Below are 21,671 nucleotides of genomic sequence, written 5' to 3'. Positions count from 1 at the left end.
ATATATATATATATATATATATATATATATATATATATATATATATATATATATATATATATATATATATATATATATATATATATATATATATATATATATATATATATATATATATATATATATATATATATATATATATATATATATATATATATATATATATATATATATATATATATATATATATATATATATATATATATATATATATATATATATATATATATATATATATATATATATATATATATATATATATATATATATATATATATATATATATATATATATATATATATATATATATATATATATATATATATATATATATATATATATATATATATATATATATATATATATATATATATATATATATATATATATATATATATATATATATATATATATATATATATATATATATATATATATATATATATATATATATATATATATATATATATATATATATATATATATATATATATATATATATATATATATATATATATATATATATATATATATATATATATATATATATATATATATATATATATATATATATATATATATATATATATATATATATATATATATATATATATATATATATATATATATATATATATATATATATATATATATATATATATATATATATATATATATATATATATATATATATATATATATATATATATATATATATATATATATATATATATATATATATATATATATATATATATATATATATATATATATATATATATATATATATATATATATATATATATATATATATATATATATATATATATATATATATATATATATATATATATATATATATATATATATATATATATATATATATATATATATATATATATATATATATATATATATATATATATATATATATATATATATATATATATATATATATATATATATATATATATATATATATATATATATATATATATATATATATATATATATATATATATATATATATATATATATATATATATATATATATATATATATATATATATATATATATATATATATATATATATATATATATATATATATATATATGCAAAGTACTTGGGTAAATGCATGATTGGTCATCGAGGAACATAGATATACTTTGATAATGAGCTAAGGACGTCATATGTATTTAAATTTTCATGCGAGTATCTAGCAATATGGAAAATATTTTTCGTAGTCGTACGTAAGTTTTTAGGGCTCGTTTAGTTCGCTAATTCAAGTTTTTAATTCTAGTTGAGACGTGACTTGTGAGAGTTTTTTACTGTAGTAAAAAAGTTAGATGTGACTGTTTCTGAGAGCTTTTTACTGTAGTAAAACTCGAATTTTAAATTCGAATCGGTGAAATGAACAGAGTCAATTTTCTTTTGACTGAGGTGCATACGGTCCATTTTGAAATGTCTTTTTGTCATAAGAAAAAATAGTCAGTGATTGGTCAATGAGATCAAATCAATATAAATGATTAACTACCAAGTAAATGAGTTACTTAGTACATTATTGATTGACTAATTTTTCAAATAGTCATTTTTCGAGTTAAAAAAATCTTAAGAATTTATTAAAACAATGATTAAAAAAAGGTTATTTTCCTGCATTTTTTTATTGGATAAATGATTAGCTAAAATAAAGGGGATGTTTGGTTGGAGGATTCAAATCATGATTTGAACCATGGTTCATGGTTCGTTACAGTGTTTTTCCTCACAAAAAATACACGTAAATCAAAAATAGTTCTAATCACATGATTCTAATCCATGAACCAAACGTCTTCAAAGTATCAAAACAATAATCAGTCGTACATATATTATAATACATATAGTAAACTCACACTATTTGCCATAATTTATGTTGTATGTATTTTGTAATTAATTATGAATAAGAGTTGATCTTTTAACGGAGAGAGAGAGAGAGAGAGAGAGAGAGAGAGAGAGAGAGAGAGAGAGAGAGAGAGACTGTACCTGAGCTAAGAAGCCTCCCATGGCTGGGCCAACGACCAATCCAATGCCCCACGCTGTACTCACCTGAAAACAAGCGTCTTCTATGGTAAGATATATTGACATATGTACCGTACCAAAAATAAATATATTATATGTGAATAATTGTTTCAAAAGTATTTAACGTTAAGAACTTTCTTCTTTTTTTTTTTTTTTTCAGGAACATTTGAAGTTAATTAATTAGTCTCACCGCTGACAGTCCTAAAGCTTGGCGTTCCTCCCGGAATATTTCACATGCATAGGCCTGGTTATATCATTCAAGCTAATAAATTAGTCATACCACAAAAATTAAGATACTTAAAGAAAAGATAAATAATTGCTATGTACAAAATATTTTAATACGTGCTATAAAAAAAGATATCCTAAAAGATAGGAAAATTCTACGATAGAATTTAAAATTTTTAACTGTTAGATTAAAAATTTTTAACAGTCTAATTTATAAGTGTACAGAATGAAAATACATTTATAGATCACAATGTTTCAAAATCAATCTAATAATTTAAATAGCTATGCATAACGATGACAAAAGAAGATAGTTTCTACTAGAAAAATTGCTAGAAGAAAATAAAGACAGCATCCTCTATTTAGTTTATTTAATATAAAGTTTTTGTCATCATATGATCCATAGTGGTTCGCAAAACAAGTACTAATATACTCTAATACAGTTATACTAATTATGAAAAACATAATCTTTACATTACATTTGGCTTTTTTTTTTATGAGTAAAAGTGTAAAGCAAAAAAAAAAAAGGTCTTTTTCCAAAAGCACGAATATTCCAAACTGTAAGCCTAAACCATAAGCTTAAGATAATTATGGTTTATTTTTTGAAAAAAAAGAGGCAAACATCATAAAATTTTTAAAACATTTTTGAAGTAAAAAACATATTTTTGAAACGATTAAAGTAAACAGTATATTTATTGGTAAATAATTTATTTATCTGATGTAAATAAATTATTTAAGTAGAGTATTTATCTATAAATAAATTACTTATGATAGGTGAATAAATATTTACCAATAAATATACTATTTACTTAAATCATTTCAAAATATATTTGCTTAAAATCGTTTCAAAATAAAATAAATTAACGGTCAATAATAATATTTAAACATTTGCCTTCTGAATTTGTAAGGTTTTGACAATTATCTTCTCAACTTTTAATTTTGATAATTTGTCTCCTAACTTACAAATTAAACTGCCGCATTGTGTTCCATTTTATCAAATTTACTTCAGACTTATGGAATTGAGAGTTAGAAAATTAAGAGCTTGTTTGGAAGGTAACCAAAATTAAATTTTATAAGAGAAAACAATGTAGTCTAGAATTTTTTTTAAATTCAAATTTTTTGTAATAGATAACACCTTTGAACCATTTTGGAGGTACTACGAACATATCCTTCAAACGGACTCTAAGAAATTTGTATTACAGTGTAATTGACGTGTTGAAATATTTTGCTAAATGTGTTTTTTTATCACTGATTTTACACAAGTACCAACATTAAAATGAGATCTGTTATTATAACAGTTATGAGACAAGTTGTCAAAACCTACAAATACATCTTCAGACATTCAATTCAAACTTAAATTTATTAAACTATTAACTTTATTTGAAATCAATCTTCATAGTTAGTAGTTGATCCAGCAGATGTATCAGTGTTGTTGTTAAAGTTTTTTTTTTTTTTTTTTTTTTTTTTTTAAATTTTTTTTTTTTTTTTTTTTTTTTTTTTGAAAAACATATTACTATAAAAGTTATTGGATACTGTTAATAATCAAAAGTTATAAAATAATAGTAATTTGAACTTCCAAACATATCTCTGCATATATTAAGGATCTGTTTAGTTCGTTAATTGAAGTTTTTAATTCGAGTTGAGACGTGACTTTATGTGAGAATTTTTTACTGTAGTAAAAAAATTAAATATTACTGTTTATGAGATCTTTTTACTGTAGTAAAAAAGTTAGATATGACTGTTTCTAAGAGCTTTTTACTGTAGTAAAAACGTTAAATATGACTGTTTCTGAGAGCTTTTTACTATAACAAAACTCAAATTTTAAACTTAAATTAGTGAAATGAACGAAAGAGTGCAATAGTACCTTATAGGTCCAAGTAGACCATTCAGACTTCCAAGAAGAAACCTTGTGGTGAGGGCCATCCAAAAGTTCAAACTAAGTCCAAAGAGCGTGTTGAAAATAACCCTGAGAGATATCACTAAGATCACTATCAAATTTCCCTTAATTAAAAAAAATATATATGTACTGTTAAATAAAATGAATTAATAATGCTGGGATCCTAATTTTTTTTAGTTTGTGCCAACACGTAATGAGTTGTTATTACTTACTAATATGTATTTACGTAAGTAATTATATATATCTTTAATATTAAATATCAATTCTATGAGTAAAAATAGGAAAACTAGATATTGTTGATTAAAAAAAAAAAAAAACTCTTAACAAAAATTAGGACCGTAGCACAATTAAAAATGAATTATTACACTGTGATCGTCCCTATTAATATGACGGGTTTTCTACCATAACGATCAGCCACTATTCCCCAAAACACCGATGTCAGAGCTCTGCCAAACATATATGATGAGCCTTCAATAAGATTTTTAAATCTGTTAGAATTAACCATTAATTTCTTATGAAAGAAAATACGGAATAAAAACAATAAAAAATTTTAATGAAACCAAAATTAATTACGTACCTATATAACCAGCATAGTAGCCAATATCCTCCTCTCTTTTTGCTATGTTCAAATCCCTAATCTGGAAAAGTAATTAGCACGGAAATATAAGTACAAGGTTTTTATGTCATAATATTTGAGATACTATGGATAACCGAAGATTTTTTTTTTTTTTTCCTAATGACTAAAAAAGAAAAAACATAAATATGTAACAACATGGGCTAATATTCAATGTTTTTGGATATTAAAGTTCATTAAGCTCGTCAATTATTTATAGTACCATGTACTGACACCATCTGCATTTTCCATCCGCATGTTACTGCTATGTTTGGTAGGAAGAAAAGAAAATATGATAGAAAGAAAATATAGAAGTGATGGAAAATAATAATGATGGAAAGAAAATTGATTTTCTTTTATGTTGTTTGGTATGAGAAGATGGAAAGAAAATGAGCTTACTTTCACTTGTTTGGTATTGGAAGTTAAATTAGGAGGAAAGAAAAAATCTTACTTGTAAATTACTTTTATACCCTTAAATTTTTTATTTAGATATTGATGGAGAAAATGGTAGTTTAGTAACTTTACTCACTTTAATGAGTTGTCCCCATTTTTCATCCCATTTTCTGCCCACTTGTGAAAAGAAAAAAAAATAGTGGGCCCCACATGCATTATTTTTCACTCCATTTTCTCTTCCTTTCTCTTTTCTCTCTTACCAAACAACCTACATTTTCATTTTTCCTCCCAAAATCCATCCACCTTCTTCCTTTCTTCTACTTTTCTTTCCTACCAAACATACAAAGGACCACAAATATATGCTGTCCAAAACACATACACATATATAAATATGTATTAATTTTAGGCTTCGTTTATTTTACCGATTCGAGTTTAGAATTTGAATTGTATTACAGTAAAAAACTCTCAAAAATAATCACGTTTAACTTTTTTGCGACAGTAAAAAAACTCATATAATATCACATTTTAATTCAAATTAAAAAATCAAATCAGCGAACTAAACGGGCCCTTAATATACCTAATCTTTGATTCTTTGTCTAGCCATGACATGAGCAATGACATTGCATATTCACTGATACTTTAATGGAAATTCAATCCATATGACCGATCAGGAATATGCCATATGCATGTGCAAATTAATTTATAAGATGTAGTATACATTTGTGTGTACACACATATATATACAAATATATATAAATATACAATTATGTATATAAACTCTTAATTAAGTCGCATTTGTATTGTCCAGTAATTGTCACGTTTTCTTATTGCCCACCCATTCGTAACACATAAGTGTAACACTCAATATTATATATATTAAACTATATTTTTTTGAATGTTATGCCGAAACAAATTGAGTATTGCACATATCAGCAAACAATATTATACAAGGATATAAAAAAATTATGGTCGTGTTTGGAATTGATCATGTTTTTGTTTTTTACGTTTTTTGAGAAAGAAAAAATGAAAACGTGTCCAAAACGGCGTTCGGCGCAATAAAAATAAAAAACGAAAATGAAAACGATTTTTTGGTTTAGTATAAAATGAGAGAAATGAAAAATGACTTTTAGTCGTTTTTCATTTTTTATTTTCGTTTTCTCCTCTCTCGAGCGAAGAGAGAGAAAGAGAGACATTAATGAATTTTTTTATACTCAAAATAATCTCTTGATAAAACTATCAAACGCATTTTCAAAAATGATTTCTGTCAGAGATTGAAAACGTTTTCATTTTTATTTTTATACAAAAAATGAAATCATTTTGAAATAAATTTCAAACGCGCCTATGTTTTCGAAACAGATTCATTAAGATAATTATATATATATGTATGTATGTATGTGTATGCATGCGTGCAAATAGATTTTTAAGTGAGTAGGTGTATGCTTCTAACATCTTACACGAGCTTTTAAGTGAATGGAATTGGGTTGGTCTCGTTCAATAATTGTCACTTATATCTCGTCAGCTAGTTAAGTCCTACATCTCTATTTATTTATGAGCACTTTATTATGTGTCCCATACAAAAGCAAGTCTCACTTGTAGGGTCCAAGTGAGTCTCATTTTGTGGGACTTATCTCTTTGTATTTATGGGGTTAAACTCCATCGGATATAAAACAATTTCTTTTAATTATGTATTTTCCTATGATGACATCATCATCATCAGTTGATTTCTATGCTTCTATATTTTCTGGCCGAATATTATGATGAAGAGATCAACAACATCAACATATATTAAGAGCAATTCTAACAATACTAGTTAAAATAGTTAAGATTAAGCTAAAATTTAGATTTTCTCCGCTCTAACTATTAACTAAATGATTAGTTATTTTGAAGAATCTATTTCACACTAGTTAAATATAATTAGGAATAAGGAACTAGCCATTTAATTTTTAGTATTATTTTATTCTTTTAAACCGTAATAAATGTAAAGATTCTTTTTAAAATCAATAAAATTATTTATATTTTTAAACTCAATAAATATACAAACAATCTATGCTTAATTAAAATAAAGAAAAAGTTAGAATGTATCACTCAAAAATTACTGACTAAATTAATCTGTTAGCTATTTTAAGTAAAATTTAACTAAAATTTAAAGAGTGCTTTAGAGATGTTCTAAATACTTTTAACATTCAGAGAGAGAAAAAAAATCTTTTAAACATTCTCCCGCGTCAACTATTGTCAATACACCAAAGCAAAATACAGCAAATCGATCTGTCCAATTAAAACGACAACACTGGCCGAATTAATAATTGTGGTAGATGAAACATCAGTGATTCATGCCATCAAAGTCCGCATCTGTTTAGTTCGTTGATTCGAGTTTTTAATTTAAGTTGAGATTTAATTTTTTATGAGAATTTTTTACTGTAATAAAAAAGTTAAATGTGACTGTTTCTGATAATTTTTTACTATAACAAAACTCAAATTATAAACTAAAATCGGTGAAATGAACGTGGCCTAAAAAAAAGTAGGCCAAGTCATTGTCGTTATTAATTAACTATGTGAAGACCCAAAAAGGACTTGTAACCATTATCACATTAACAGAAAAATGTTAATATTATTTTTTTTATCACTTTTTTATTATTATTATATTTATTATTTAATACGTAAATTTTATTATTTATTTTTTAAACGTAAATTTTATTATTTTATTTTTTAAAAATAATAATATATTATGACAATAGAATTTAATGACAAAAAAAAAATGTAAAAAAAAGTGATGTCAGCAAGATTAAAGGAATAACTCATCACAGCCGGAAAACGACAAGTAAACCAATCCGCAGATTAAAAATCTAAACAAAACAAATTATTTCAGCACAAAGAAGGCGCGAGATTAATTGTGATGGGACACTCACCATGAAATAGAGGAACGGAAAGAGAGATGATATTGGAAGAGCTGGAAAGACATAATTACCAAAAGAGAGGGAAGGAAAAAGAGATCATAATCAGAGATGGAAGTAATATATATATATATATTATATAACTAATACACACATATATATATATATATATGTGAGTGTGTGTGTGTGTGTATTATGATGTTTGAGTTTTTAATAGAATATCATAATTTAAATAAGATATGAAAAAGAGTAGCAAAAAATAAAGTACGAAAAAGAAAACATTTGTTTTCATTCCACTAGCGGCCATGTACATATATTTAGCTTTATGCATAAATGAACCTCGTGCTGTTTCTTCAAATCACCGTCAAAATTGGTTCTTTAATAAATTAATAAGAATAATAGTATTGGTATACATGTGAACACGTACGCTAAATTCTAAACAGCATTATTCTTAAAAAAAATGTTTTCACATCCGAACAAATGAAAAAAAAAAAAAAAGGAATAAAATAAAGAGAGAAAGAGAGAAATAGGTCAAGATTTAAGATAAATTAAAATTAATAGGTCAATAGTTTACATAAGTTAATAAATATGCTAAATTATTATTTTCGTCTATAACTTGTCTGGTTATGAACCATAACTTGACAAGTTATTCATGATTTTTATCCATAATTTGTCTGGCTATGAACCATAACTTGACAAGTTTGTCCATAACTTATCTGGTTATGAACTATAACTTGACAAGTTATGACCTATTAATTTTTATAATTAAAAATTAACTTATATACTTTTTTAAAGTTTTTATATTGACCTATTTTCTACTATTTTCTTAAAATAAATCTAATTAAAATAGAAATTATCAAAATGGGTAGGCCCGGGATCATCATTTCATAATAGCCCACTACTGCTCTTATTCTCGTAATTTGAAGTTTTGATCCTAAGAGAGATTTATTATTATTATTAATTTTTAATTCACTATTATTATTATTGTTATTGTTATTTTGATGAATGGATACGGACCTGAGAGAGTACGGCTATACCTTTATCGGCCGTGCACCGGGTTCTCCGGCATGCCCTTATATATAAATATATGTGTGTGTAGTGACTTAAATCCAACAAGAAAATAGCCGAGATACAGTGCATTAATCCTCAGCAAGTTTGTCCAATAAATGAAAGAGGATGTAGAAGACGGACGGAGCAGTTTTTTTTTTTTTTTTTTTTTCTGGTTCTAATCAATCAATACATGATATATATATATATATATATATATATATACACACACAATATAAAACTATATTTAACAACATGTTTGTTTTATGCGTACTTTCTGTTCGAATATATGAACCAATAAACATATAATTAATAAGATGTGTAGAAACTTAATAATTACCTGAAGCGAGCACAATCATCCATATGCGAATAAGGTCCCGAATGGGGAAACCGCGCTGCAAATCCTTGTACTGCTCAACCCTGCAGCCTGGGCAATTTGGGAAGTATTCCTTCTTAATCAGCAGCCTCTCTCTTATCTCATTATCTTCTCCTCCCATGTTTTTTTTTTTTTTTTGCTTTCACTTGATTATCTCTCTAGATATCGGAGTATTTGTTATGGAGATCGATGTTTGAAGAGTAATACGCTTTAATTCTGTGCTTGCAAGAAAGCAGAATATCAAAACAATTTCTCTTGCGGTACGTATAGAAAGCTAGCGACAAAATTTGGTTTGTCTTTTTTATTCTACGTCAGCCAGTGCGGAATCAAAATGCTTGTCCGCCGTAATATGACGAATCATAACAAGTCAATTTAGGCAGAGGAGAGATGATATATATTTTATACTAAGCCTTTTTCACTTTAAGGATTCGAGTTGAGATGTGACATTTTTTAAGAGTTTTTTACTGTAGTAAAAAAAGTTAGATGTGACATTTTCCGAGAGCTTTTTACTGTAGAAACTTAAAACTGAAAACTCGAATCAGTGAAATGAACGAGGCCTAAGACTTTGCATATATTCGAATATTCAATTTGAGTTGAGATGTGATATTTTTTAAGAGTTTTTAACTGTAGTAAAAAATGTTAAATGTGACATTTTTTGAGAGCTTTTAACTGTAAAAAAAATTAAAATTAAAAATTTGAATAAGTGAAATAAACAAGACCATTGTAATGCTTGGGACACTGATTAACTCAATCTCAACTTTTATATATTAACAAATATCACATTTAAGTTGTCATATTTTTATTATTAATTGACGTGATAATATTTATTAATATTGTAAAAATGATCTCCTAAAAAAAAAAATTATAAAAATAACAATTTATTATGTCCACATGATAAGAATTAAAATTTGAGACGGCATTATTCTTATTTATATATATTATATATAATATATATAATCAGCAGCCATGACAAGGAAACCCCACAGCTTAGAATAGACCATTCGATAAATAATACCCACCAGCGCATATAATTATGTGAAATTACCAAGTTAGATGCAACGTTAATGTAATTTTGCTACACGGACACGCGTTATAGCTGTTATAATAAATTTAAGATATCGATCGACTATTTATTCCAATTCATTTCTGTTGAACCTTTGGTGGTTCAATTATATATATGGGTGTAGTTTAATGATTATTTTTAATATTTATTTATTAATGGGTATAATTATTTTACTAATGTTACAATTATATTTAAATAGTTGATAAAAAAATTTATGACAATTAATAACTTGAATATTTAACACGTTACATCATCAGATTTTCATTTTTACTAAGTAACCACGGTGGGATTAATATAACTATTAAAAACTCATTTATATACTACGATGAAATTAATATAACTATTAAAAACCCGTATATATATTAATAATTGAACGCACGACTCTTGCGTTTTTATGTTTATTTTTTGAACAAAAACCGTGTTTCTATTAGTACACACAATGGCATAAAAACTATACATGGCATGTGACAATTGCTTTTCCATTTCATGAGGCTCAAATTATGGTTGGTTTTTTTTATTCTGCGCTATATATTGTTGTTTATTGTTTTTGTCCTTGAATTAATTATTATCAAGAACAAGAAGTCAAGAACCACATGGCTCATTTAAATTGAATGTTTTTCCTGCTTTTTGGCCTGATCCTATAACATGTTCCTGAAACCTCATTTTCCTTTCTCTCTCCTGATCACATTATTTCCTGCGAGTCCTTTTGTTTCCTTGCCAATTGCCAAAACAAAGGTTTTGACAGGTTGTAAATATTTGATAATTTAATTTAATTAATTAAGAGATCTAATACTTGCAAAGTTGGAGTTTTGTGCTTGCAATAAAATGTAGGAAAAAATCATAGAGATACGTTTCAAAATTTGATACTACATAATATTCATTATATGATATATACAACAAAGAAATCAAAACCAAATGGAACTGGTTAACTAGATACATAGGAGTGACTATTTCTCTTGTGAACAAGTACTGCGTGCATCAAATGGGAAAATATTTTGAAGAATACCAAAAAAAAAAAAAAAGAACCACCTTGGGATTTATTATTCCATGAATATTTAGGGCATGTTCTTTTGTCCAAAAAACTAAAAAAAAAGACAACTCGAGTTTTAATTTTATTTAAGTTCAGGTTCTTTTAAGTTTCAATTTTATTCAACTTTACTCAACTTTATTCAAGTTACAACTTCAACTCAAGTTATAACTCAAATTCAACTAAAAAATTACACTCAAGTTACACTCAAAGGGCCCGTTTAGTTCGTTGATTCGAGTTTTTAATTCGATTTGAGATATGATTTTATGTGAGAGCTTTTTACTGTAGCAAAAAAGTTAGATGTGATTGTTTGTGAGAGCTTTTTACTGTAGCAAAACTCGAATTCTAAACTCAAATCAGCGAAATGAACGGGGCGTAAAAGAACAACCCCTTAGAGTTTTGGATATGTTCCACATAAATGGACTAGTAAGGTAAAAAAAAAAAAGTGTCACATAAATTTGACCCACAAAAAAGTTGTAAGATGTACCAATTTTCTCAAAAAGAAAAAAAAAAGAAAGAAAGAGAAAAATGAATATTAAGGAGACATTCATCATTATTAATTTATATGGTCACATACATTAAGGTAGAGCTGTAGCCTATAAAGAGCCCTGGTTGACTTAATAGAAAAATTCAATGAATTTATCAATAGAATTACAAAACTGGAGTTAGTGACTAAATGGAAAATTTATTCGAGATTTAAGAAAATTTAAACATTTTAGAAATTAAAGTTTGAGCACATAATTAATATTTTAGAGATAGGTCTCGTTTGCTTCGAGTCTCAAGACTCAACAAAATAAACAAATGAAAATCCAAAAATGTAAATAAATTAAATTCCAATTGTTGAATAATCCGCACTAATTAACTGTCAAAATGGAAAACAGAAGAAAAGTCTATAGTTTGGCTATACACAGCTTTCATAAAAATTAAAATGTTCCACACTTTCTGTAGTCTACCCCTCTTTCTTTTTGCCACACTTTATGTAGTCCCTCTTTCTTTTTGCCACACTTTCTGTTGTCTACCCCTCTTTCTTTTTGCCACACTTTCTGTAGTCCCTCTTTCTTTTTGCCACACTTTCTGTTGTCTACCCCTCGTTTTTAGCCCCTGGAAATTTTGTAAGTATGACATTGGAGAAAAATAGCCTTTTCAAAGTCTCTTGATCGTGGACAAATAACATAATTGCTATGGAAGGTCACAACATTATAGAACTTAAAAAGGTTGAAAATTGAATTTGTTCTTTATTTATTTATTTTGAGCTTATATATATTAACACTTTCTTTACCTCATTATAATTGAAGACTATTTGTGTAGATAACAAAAAGTCTCTATTGTAATTAAATGATCCTGATGAAGTACTCTTTTTTTTTTTAATTTTCTTTTTCAGAAACTTTCCATCATGCTTCTGCTGAGATGGAAACATTTATCAGGTGAATTGAAGTTATTTAATACCAAACAAATTATTCGTTGCTATAAAGATGTAGATATTTGGGATGCGTTTGAAACTTGTTCTAAAATGATTTTATTTTTTGTATGAAAATGAAAATGAAAACGTTTTCAATCTCAGACATAAATCATTTTTAAAAATATATTTGGTAGTTTTATCAAGAGATTATTTTCAGTATAAAAAATTCATTAATGTCTCTCTTTCTCTCTCTCTACTCAGAGAGGAGAAAACGAAAATAAAAAATAAAAAACGACTAAAAATTATTTTTTATTTATCTCTCATTTTACACTAAACTAAAAAATTATTTTTATTTTTATTTTTTATTTTTATTGCGTCAAACGTCATTTTAAAAATATTTTTATTTTTTTCTCAAAAAAAATAAAAAATAAAAATGAAATCAATTTCAAACACAATTTTGAGAGCTGGTCACCTTTTTCACAATTTGTCATAATTGGATCAAGCACCGTGATACCGCAAAAGCCGAAAGGCGTTGTGATGTCAGATGCATGTCCTTTGGGCTTGGTCATCTGATGCCATAATTGTTTATTGGGCTTTTAGGCCTTCTACAGTTTACTAGTTATGTTTTCTTTCGGCAGACAAACACGCCTTTAAAAAGCCAACCCGTGATGTTTGATCCTCAAACATTGGCTCCTTAATTTCTACTCTTTTACATTAGAACTGTCAAAGGTCCAACATATAGATATCAGAGAGAGAACTAAAAATGCGATCACTAAAATAACGTTATTTTATTTCCGTCATTATCGTAAATTTATCTCATGTCACTAATAACTTATAAATTATTTTTTTATAATCTATAAGTTATTTTTTGTAATCTGTAGGTTATCTGTTCATAACCTGTAGGTTATTTTCTGTAGTTACATTAAAATTTTGGATAGTATCATAAATAATTGAGTTGAAAAAAAATAGTTAAACTTAAAAATTTATCTTTCTAAAATTACTCCAATGGCCAAAAAAGTAATCTATAAGATTAATACTAGTAAATTACCATATGTCGCCGGACGACAAAATCTCCGCCGTTGCTCGCGGGTCACCAGTTGCCAACCGCCGGTCATAATCTATCAGATTATGTTTCTTAATCTAGCAAATTATTTTCTATTTTCAACAAAAAATGATAAGTTGTCTACAACTTCAGTGTCGGTAGTTGGTCGCCAACTGCTGACTATAATCTGCCAAATTATGTTTTATCATCTGCGATATTATATTTCTATTTTCAATAAAATATGACAGACTGTCTCTGACCTCAACGTCGGTTGTTGTTGGTCATAATTTGGCATATTACTCTTCATGATCTACCAAATTATATTTTACTTTCAACTAAAATAGATTGACCGCTTCCGATCTTCGACGTCGTTTGCATGAGAATAATCTGGCAGATTTTCTCTTCATAATTTACCAAATTGTTTGTTTACTTTCGACTAAAAAATAATTGATGGCCTCCGGTTTCTGACGTTGATCTTCAGCGTCGGCTGTGGACCATAATCTGTCATGTTTCACAATCTAATGAATTATTTCTTCATATACGCGGCGGCGTTGGTGGCGGCGAATCAAGAGTAGTGACGTTGCGAGGGCGATTTTTCAGTTGGTCAAAGAATGCGAAAGTTTTTCTTCAGTTAAATCCTTGCACTATAAACAGACCATTAATGGGTAGTGTCAGATGTTTTTGGTCTCCATTTGGAATTTCTAAGCACTCTATTTTTACGCTAAAGAAATTCATAACTAATAAGGTCTGACAATACCCACACACTAATGATTGTGGAAAGGAGAAGAACAATTTTAATTTAATTAACTCTTAATTAAATTGAATTTACATACTTAACTTTGATTTATTCCACTAAAAATCAAAGCCACACTTTTATATTATAGAGATGTTAAGAGGAATCTAACTTCTAAGTAACAATTTCAAGCTGGTCCGTGGATGTAATTACTTCTTATGGTTTATAATCCACGAAAATATTCTTAATTAGAACAAGAGAAAGATTTTTGATTCTTTCTCTTATTCTAATATAGAGGGTTTTAAAAATCTTTCTTATTACTTTTTATTGTTCATTATCATTAATTCTCGAGTGGATTATTATTTATGATCCTATCATATATTTACTGTAGTTTTGAATTGATACTTATGGAATATGCTCTCTCTTTTTCTTTTCTTTTTTTTAATGAAAAATTTCATTAATAAATTAACAAATTATACAACCATAGACATTAACTGGATTCACCAGTGAAGATGGATGAAGCATAAAGACGAACACAAGTGTCGAGATTCAAGGGAGAAAGATTTGCGCACAAACAAAATCGAGCGCGACCAAAGCTCGTTAATAAGAACCACTATAGTTCATAGATAAAACCAGTCGACTGAGACCAAACCCTTAATAATGGGGACACAAGTGACAAAGTCTAGGAAAAAATCTAAGTGTAAGCAAACACATACACCGTCGATAACTAACTCAGACAGATGAGACATATAAACAAAATCGAAATGTGGGAAAATCCCCTCATTTATTACAATACATAAACTTAGTGAAAATAAATCATTTATTAAAATTAAGAAAACACTATAAAACCTACAAACAGCCCCAACCATGTAGGAATAGATGTCGATGACAAGCAAACAACCAGTGTATGCATGCCAAAAAAATGGATCTCAGCAGAGCCGCTGTAGCAGAAGCGCAACCGCCACCGATGAAACTGAATAGAAAAAATAACCCGAACGATGCCCTTGCGCTACATATCCACCAACAACCTCCCGCTCTCGCACCAACAAAAGCCATCAAATAAAGCTGCAAATTTAGGCTGGGTTAAATGGGCCGACTTGAGGCCCGCTATTGTTGGCCCGGGCCCGGCCCTAAATTTTTTAAGTTTAGGGCTATACTAGGCCAACCCTCTCTCCTTTAGGGCCGGTCCGGCCCAAACATAATATTTTTAAAGATTTTTTTGAAAATACTTTATAAAATTCCGGGCCGGTCTTAAACTTTTAGAGCTTAGGACCGGGTTGGGCCGATCCTATCTCTTTTAGGGCCAAGCTAGGCAGCCCAAGCTTACACCTCTACCGTCAAGCCTCCATCTCCGGTACCAATTGCCCTAAGACACCTTACAAGATCTATGCCTCCATCACCAGGTCGCACCCATCAACCACTGACCACGCCTGACCTCAGCCACTATCTCAAAGGCTAGGAGGTTGGTGACCAACCAGTGGTGGTGCCAAATTTCGGCCCTAAGAAGAGATCTTAAACTCGAAACTCTAACCGCCTCACAAGAAAAAGAAAAAAAAAGAGAAGAGAAAAAAAAAAGTACATGCTTTCTCTACCCGTGGATCTTATTATGTCGATGGCTATTTTTTCTTTGAAGCATATTGATTGTTATTTTGTCTTGCTACCCATATGATTATGTCACCAAACGCTGAATTATTGATCATCTATTAATCCGAACTTTTGACAAGTAAAATACATAATATATACTCGTGAGTCCATTAATTATTAATTTCTTTTTCTAAGATAAAATCAATACTCTCACCTTTCACTTTCTAAAAAACAAAACTCCATTTTTTCAAAAGAAAATTTCCCATTAGAATTATTAGATACTTTTTATATGATAAAAATAATTATAATTGTCGCACAATTAATATTATAACTTAAAAGATATACAAATTTAATTACACGTAATCTCAATGTCAAGAAGATTTACGTTCATGTTCCAACGAAATCACTCTCCAAATAAATTCTCACAAAAAAAAAAAAAGAAACACTCTCCAAATAATAATCTCTTTTGCTTTGAGTAAATAATAATCTACTTTTTAAGCAAAAAAATAATAATAATAATAGTCTACTTTTTTGTGCGTAAGTAATTGAAAATAATCTCCCCTTTAAATGTTGCACGCAATCTATTTCAAAAATAAGCCGCACACATGGGGTTCATTCTTTTTATTTTTTATTTTTTTTATACAACAAAGAATCAAAATCCTTGGTGCCGTCAGGGTCTTGTTCATTTTACCGATTAGAGTTTTCAGTTTTAAATTTTTATAGTTAAAATTTTTTAAAAAATATCACATTTAATTTTTTTTATTACAGTTAAAAATTCTTAAAAAATATCACATCTTAATTAAAATTAAAAACTCAAATTCACGAAACGAAGGAGACTAGACGAAGCCGACTTAGGCCACATGGGGCCACTATTACCACAGACATATCTACACATTTTATTTTTTTTCCTGCTAATCACATATCGACACATTTTTGGACACAAAAACAACAAAACAAACACAATTCAATTGAAAGTTTAAACGCAGCACCCTAAGCGCTCAAACCGTCGCGTCCCTCAATTCCCCCTTCATTTCTCTTATGTCTCTCAATTTCTTATTTATTTTCAGTTTTTCCCCTTCCCAATTCATCAAACCAAAAGATCTCCAATCTCTTCTTTCTCACTTCCCGATTCTAATTCTCCTTTCTCTCTCCTAGGGTTTCTCTTCCTGTTCTTCTCTGAATTCCGTATCCAGAATCTCCAGAATTCGGCGGTTGTGGAGAGAAAGGAGAAACGAAAATGTCGGCTTCGACGGTGTCGATAACGGCGAACCCGGCGACTCGCCGGAGAACGGTGGTCGCGGTGGAGAAGAAGTCGAGTGTGGAATTAGTGGCCGCGGAGCCCCAATTCAAGGCCGGGGATGATAAATCCGTGGCCGCGAACGGGAGAGATCTGAGCAATCACTCGATCAGAGGCGACGCCGTCTTGGAAAGATCTTCCAGAGACGCTGTACCGGTCAAGAAAACCGCCGCGAACTCCACCGTGTCGCCGCCGTCGAATCGCCGGAGCCGTAAGCCCGTCGCGGCACCAAAGCCGCGTTGGCTGACTGTCCTCAGTGTCTTCACGAAGAACTTTGTGCTTCTAGTTCTTCTTGTCGGATTGGTTCAGATAGTGAGGAGGCTCGCCTTGCGATCCAGCGACGGAGGCGGTCCCTTCGCGTTGTCGGACTTCGAGGGAAGGATTGCGGAAGTGGAAAAGTTCGTCAAGACCACGGCGAAGATGATTCAGGTTCAGGTTGAGGTCGTGGATCGGAAGGTCGATAGCGAAGTCGGAGGATTGAGAGAAGTTGGAAAGAAGATTGAGGAAAAAAGTGTTCTTCTTGAAAGCCAATTGAAGGAGTTGGAGGCTAAGAGTGAAGGATTAGAGAGGTCGCTTGGTGAGTTCAAAGATATTAATTGGATATCTAAAGAGGAGTTTGACAAAATCTATGAAGAACTGAAGAAGGCGAGGAGTGACGAGTTTGGTGTTGATGATGGGACGAATTTGAATGACATTAGGGCTTACGCGAGGGATGTGGTGCTGAAGGAGATCGAGAGGCATGCAGCGGATGGGCTCGCTCGCGCGGATTACGCTCTTGCAACGGGTGGAGCTATGGTTGTGAAGCACTCGGAGCCCTTTTTGAAGGGAAAGGGAAATAATTGGTTTGGGAAGGGCGCGACAAATGGGGTTCACAATGACGCTGAGAAGATGTTGAAACCGAGTTTTGGAGAGCCGGGACAGTGTTTTCCGTTGAAGGGAAGCAGTGGGTTTGTGGAGATTAAGCTGAGAACGGCCATCATCCCAGAAGCTATTACTTTGGAACATGTTGCTAAGGTGATGTTCTCTTTCAGTGCCATGTTAAATACATTGCATTTTACAAATTCTTGTATTTGTATCCGTATGCTTTAGCATTATGGTTGAATCTCTTGATTGCATATTTTTCATTCAAGAATCTACTGATAATGATAGGAATATAGTTTTCAGGGAAGTTGATCTCTTCGGGTGACAATTATCAGTAGTCCTCTAGTGATTTGATTCAAAGGTTTCTACTTTCTAGATTAGTTTTCAATTTTCTGGAGTGAGGCTAGTGCTTTATATGATATTCGACTATATCAGTCTTAGTTTTCTTAGTTATTGAAAAGGTTTATGAAATGTCGGGATTTCAGCCATGGCCAGAGATGGTTTTCTGTTTGTAAGTTGAAGTTAGGATGGTCTATTAGTTAGATTGAAGGCTATATAACTGGGTAGTGTACCTATGACTCTTACAATTGAGGCCTGACAAAGTTATGTAAGGATCTGTTTGAGTTTGAAGTATTTCTTTCCTTCATTTTGTTTCTCTACTAGTTCGGCAGGCTTGATTTGTCTTGCTCCAATCAATGTAGCTTTGCTGTACTGGAACATTGATGTCGTATTCGACATTGTTCTTTCTTGTTGTAGTATGAATTTATTATCTGGAAGAACAAATATATAGAAAGAAAGTATTTTTGCTTACGATTGTCAGGCAATGGGGCAACCGGCCGACGTTTACTTTTGTCTTACTCCTTTGAGTTTACTTTAGTATTACACATTTTAGGTTTTCTTGGCTAATTTCAACCTTATATGATGATCTAGAAGGCAAATAGAAGGCTGATTTAGTAGAAGCTGGTGATAGGATTTTGTGGCTGTAGAGAGAGTCAGGTTCATACGATGGTGTTATATGGAGTATAAAATTTCTAGGGATAATATTGGGTTTCAACTGTTTGACAAATTAAAAATCTCTCTTGCGAAGGGAGGGACGAAGGTAGGAAGAATCATTTAGTGTTTTGAGGCCTAATCTAAGGGAGGGTTGGCAGTGGGGAACGTTAGATAAGAAGATTCAGATTGATCAGGGAAATTGTTGTGGCTAGTCCTCCAGTACAATACTCCCCTCGGAATTAATTGGTGGGAAAGATGGAGGTTCCATCAGAAATTATTGGACCTGTGGGTCACGTAAGCCTCTTAAACACAACAAATTTAAGGCCGTGGGATGCAGCAGATCACATGTTTGGACTCTTTTAGGAGTTTGAGGATAATGGATCTGAATAATACCGAAGGAGGTGCACAAATTACAAAATTACCCCAAATTCGCTGTTAGGCTGTAAATAACCTAAAATTAAATGTGGTCTTTATAAACATTGAAAAATTGAATAATCTTCGACCTAGTGAGCATAAGTGGAGAAAAAAAGTGGCAAGCCGCAGATGGGCCCCAGGGTCTGTCTACAATATTTTTACCTGAGAAAGGCAATTTTTTAACCAGATCCCTTTACTGGCCAAAGCAAAGCATAGATTGGTTTAAATCCAGCACTTAATCAGCATGAGGGGTTTAGAGGGCCATGTCATTAGAGTATTTCAGCATTATGCTTTTTCCATATGCATGCTAGACTGAAGCATATGTATTCAAGTTAAATTCCTTTGGCCCTTTAGACCCTGAGAATTTATTTCCTATCAACACTTCTGTGTTTTTGTGCTGAAAACTTGTTCCATCTGTACATGCTCGCTTATAGGTTCTTTTGCTTTTTTACATTTTTGTCTTGGATTACTGCTTCCGTTGGGCATGGTGTTCTACGAGGAACTTAGAATTGTTTTCGTCTCAATATTAAAGTGTTTTTGTGCTGAAAACTAATACCATCTGGGGATTAGAAGAGCTCGATTTTGTCTTTTCTTTTTCCCTATTCTTCTCGGAATATAGTGTTTTTTTTGTAGTTGCTCTGTCTGGTGTCGCCACATGGTATACTCTATTCAAGTTGCTACATCACATACGTTCCCGTTTTTCCATCTCTCTTTTTATTAGATATCCTTTCTTTACCTATAAAAAAGCGTGTTTTTCTCTTGATTTTAGTAATGTCAATGTTCTAACTCATACAATTTGAAACAGAGCGTCGCTTTCGACAGATCAAGTGCTCCCAAGAACTGCAGAATCTCTGGATGGCTGCAAGGGCAGAATACAGAATCAACATCTGATGCTCTGAGGATATTTCTTTTAGCCGAGTTTACTTACGACCTCGAGAAGAGCAATGCGCAGACTTACAATGTTTTGGACTCGGCAAGCTCTAGCATCGTTGATACAGTCAGGTTTGATTTCACTTCCAACCATGGAAGCCCTTCCCATACTTGCATTTATCGCTTGAGGGTGCATGGACATGAACCCGAGTCTGTTGCCATGATAGCAATGCAATCTTGATGACACTGCTGTAACCCATCCTTGTAAACTTTTCTTCTTTTAAACTTTTTTTTTTTTTTTTTTTTTTTTTTTTTTTTTTTTTTTTTTTTTTTTCTTCAGATGCTAGCATTCGAACTTGTATTTTCTATCATTAGATACGGTATACTTTGATTGTCTGTATTTAGGGTTTTTTCTAGTTTCTTATGCTAGTGTTTTCAAAATGGATCTGTACCTTATGGATGTGAGTCTGACAGTATCAAAGGGAGCCTAAAGGATTTTAACGGGGACATCAACTTGGACCAGAAAAACAAAAAGAGATTATTTAAGCAAACATATGATGTTGTTAGGCCCCATTATTATATTCACCATTAGCATATATTCTATATCTGTATTTATTCTATCTAAAGTATCTATATTTTTAGGATTAATTACAAAAATTCCCTCTAAATTATACCATTGTAACAGTTTGCCTCTTAATCTTTAAAATGTAACATTCGTTCTCCATGAGCGATGAAATGTTAACAAAAAAGCCTCCTCTATTAGATTTTTAATTGAAATTGACATTTAATTTACTATTTTGAGGATATTTTTAGTAATTCTATAGTTTAAAATTTAATATGAGTTTTAACTAATTTAAATATTAAAAATAACTTCATATTTTTTTTTCTAACAAAA

The 21,671-nt window shown here is 29.9% G+C and overlaps 2 protein-coding genes across 3 annotated transcripts in view; one reads left to right on the top strand and one right to left on the bottom strand.

Annotated features, from left to right (window-relative positions):
* LOC21395426 (protein ZINC INDUCED FACILITATOR-LIKE 1) overlaps nt 1-9,841 on the bottom strand; it is a 20,713-nt gene extending 10,872 nt beyond the window's left edge. The window contains exons 1-7 of one of the 2 annotated variants that reach the window (XM_024162301.1): nt 9,458-9,841; nt 8,086-8,126; nt 4,751-4,811; nt 4,539-4,641; nt 4,142-4,242; nt 2,245-2,300; nt 2,019-2,081 (exon numbers count right to left, since the gene is read on the bottom strand). In XM_024162301.1, the coding sequence (XP_024018069.1) occupies nt 2,019-2,081; nt 2,245-2,300; nt 4,142-4,242; nt 4,539-4,641; nt 4,751-4,811; nt 8,086-8,126; nt 9,458-9,614 (582 nt within the window). In that variant the 5' untranslated portion in view covers nt 9,615-9,841. The remainder of the gene's footprint in view (nt 1-2,018; nt 2,082-2,244; nt 2,301-4,141; nt 4,243-4,538; nt 4,642-4,750; nt 4,812-8,085; nt 8,127-9,457) is intronic. The other variant, XM_024162303.1, reaches the window with a different exon arrangement.
* A 7,422-nt stretch (nt 9,842-17,263) lies between these two features.
* LOC21395425 (SUN domain-containing protein 1) lies at nt 17,264-21,052 on the top strand. The gene is made up of 2 exons (XM_010093002.2): nt 17,264-18,652; nt 20,712-21,052. Exons 1-2 carry the CDS (start codon nt 17,579-17,581, stop codon nt 21,015-21,017), a joined length of 1,380 nt encoding a protein of 459 aa, XP_010091304.1. The 5' UTR covers nt 17,264-17,578; the 3' UTR covers nt 21,018-21,052.
* The last annotated feature ends 619 nt before the right edge of the window (nt 21,053-21,671 follow it).

This window comes from Morus notabilis, unplaced genomic scaffold (assembly GCF_000414095.1).
Source record: "Morus notabilis unplaced genomic scaffold, ASM41409v2 Scaffold1082, whole genome shotgun sequence".
Classification (NCBI taxonomy): Eukaryota; Viridiplantae; Streptophyta; class Magnoliopsida; order Rosales; family Moraceae; genus Morus; species Morus notabilis.
Note: the sequence above shows the minus strand (reverse complement) of the source record. Positions and strands in the feature narration are given on the sequence as shown.

Coding starts and splice junctions, on each gene's coding strand:
- LOC21395425 (XM_010093002.2), top strand. CDS start 17,579: ATGTCGGCTTCGACGGTGTCGATAACGGCGAACCCGGCGACTCGCCGG. Junction 18,653..20,711: donor CTTTGGAACATGTTGCTAAG/GTGATGTTCTCT, acceptor AATTTGAAACAG/AGCGTCGCTTTCGACAGATC.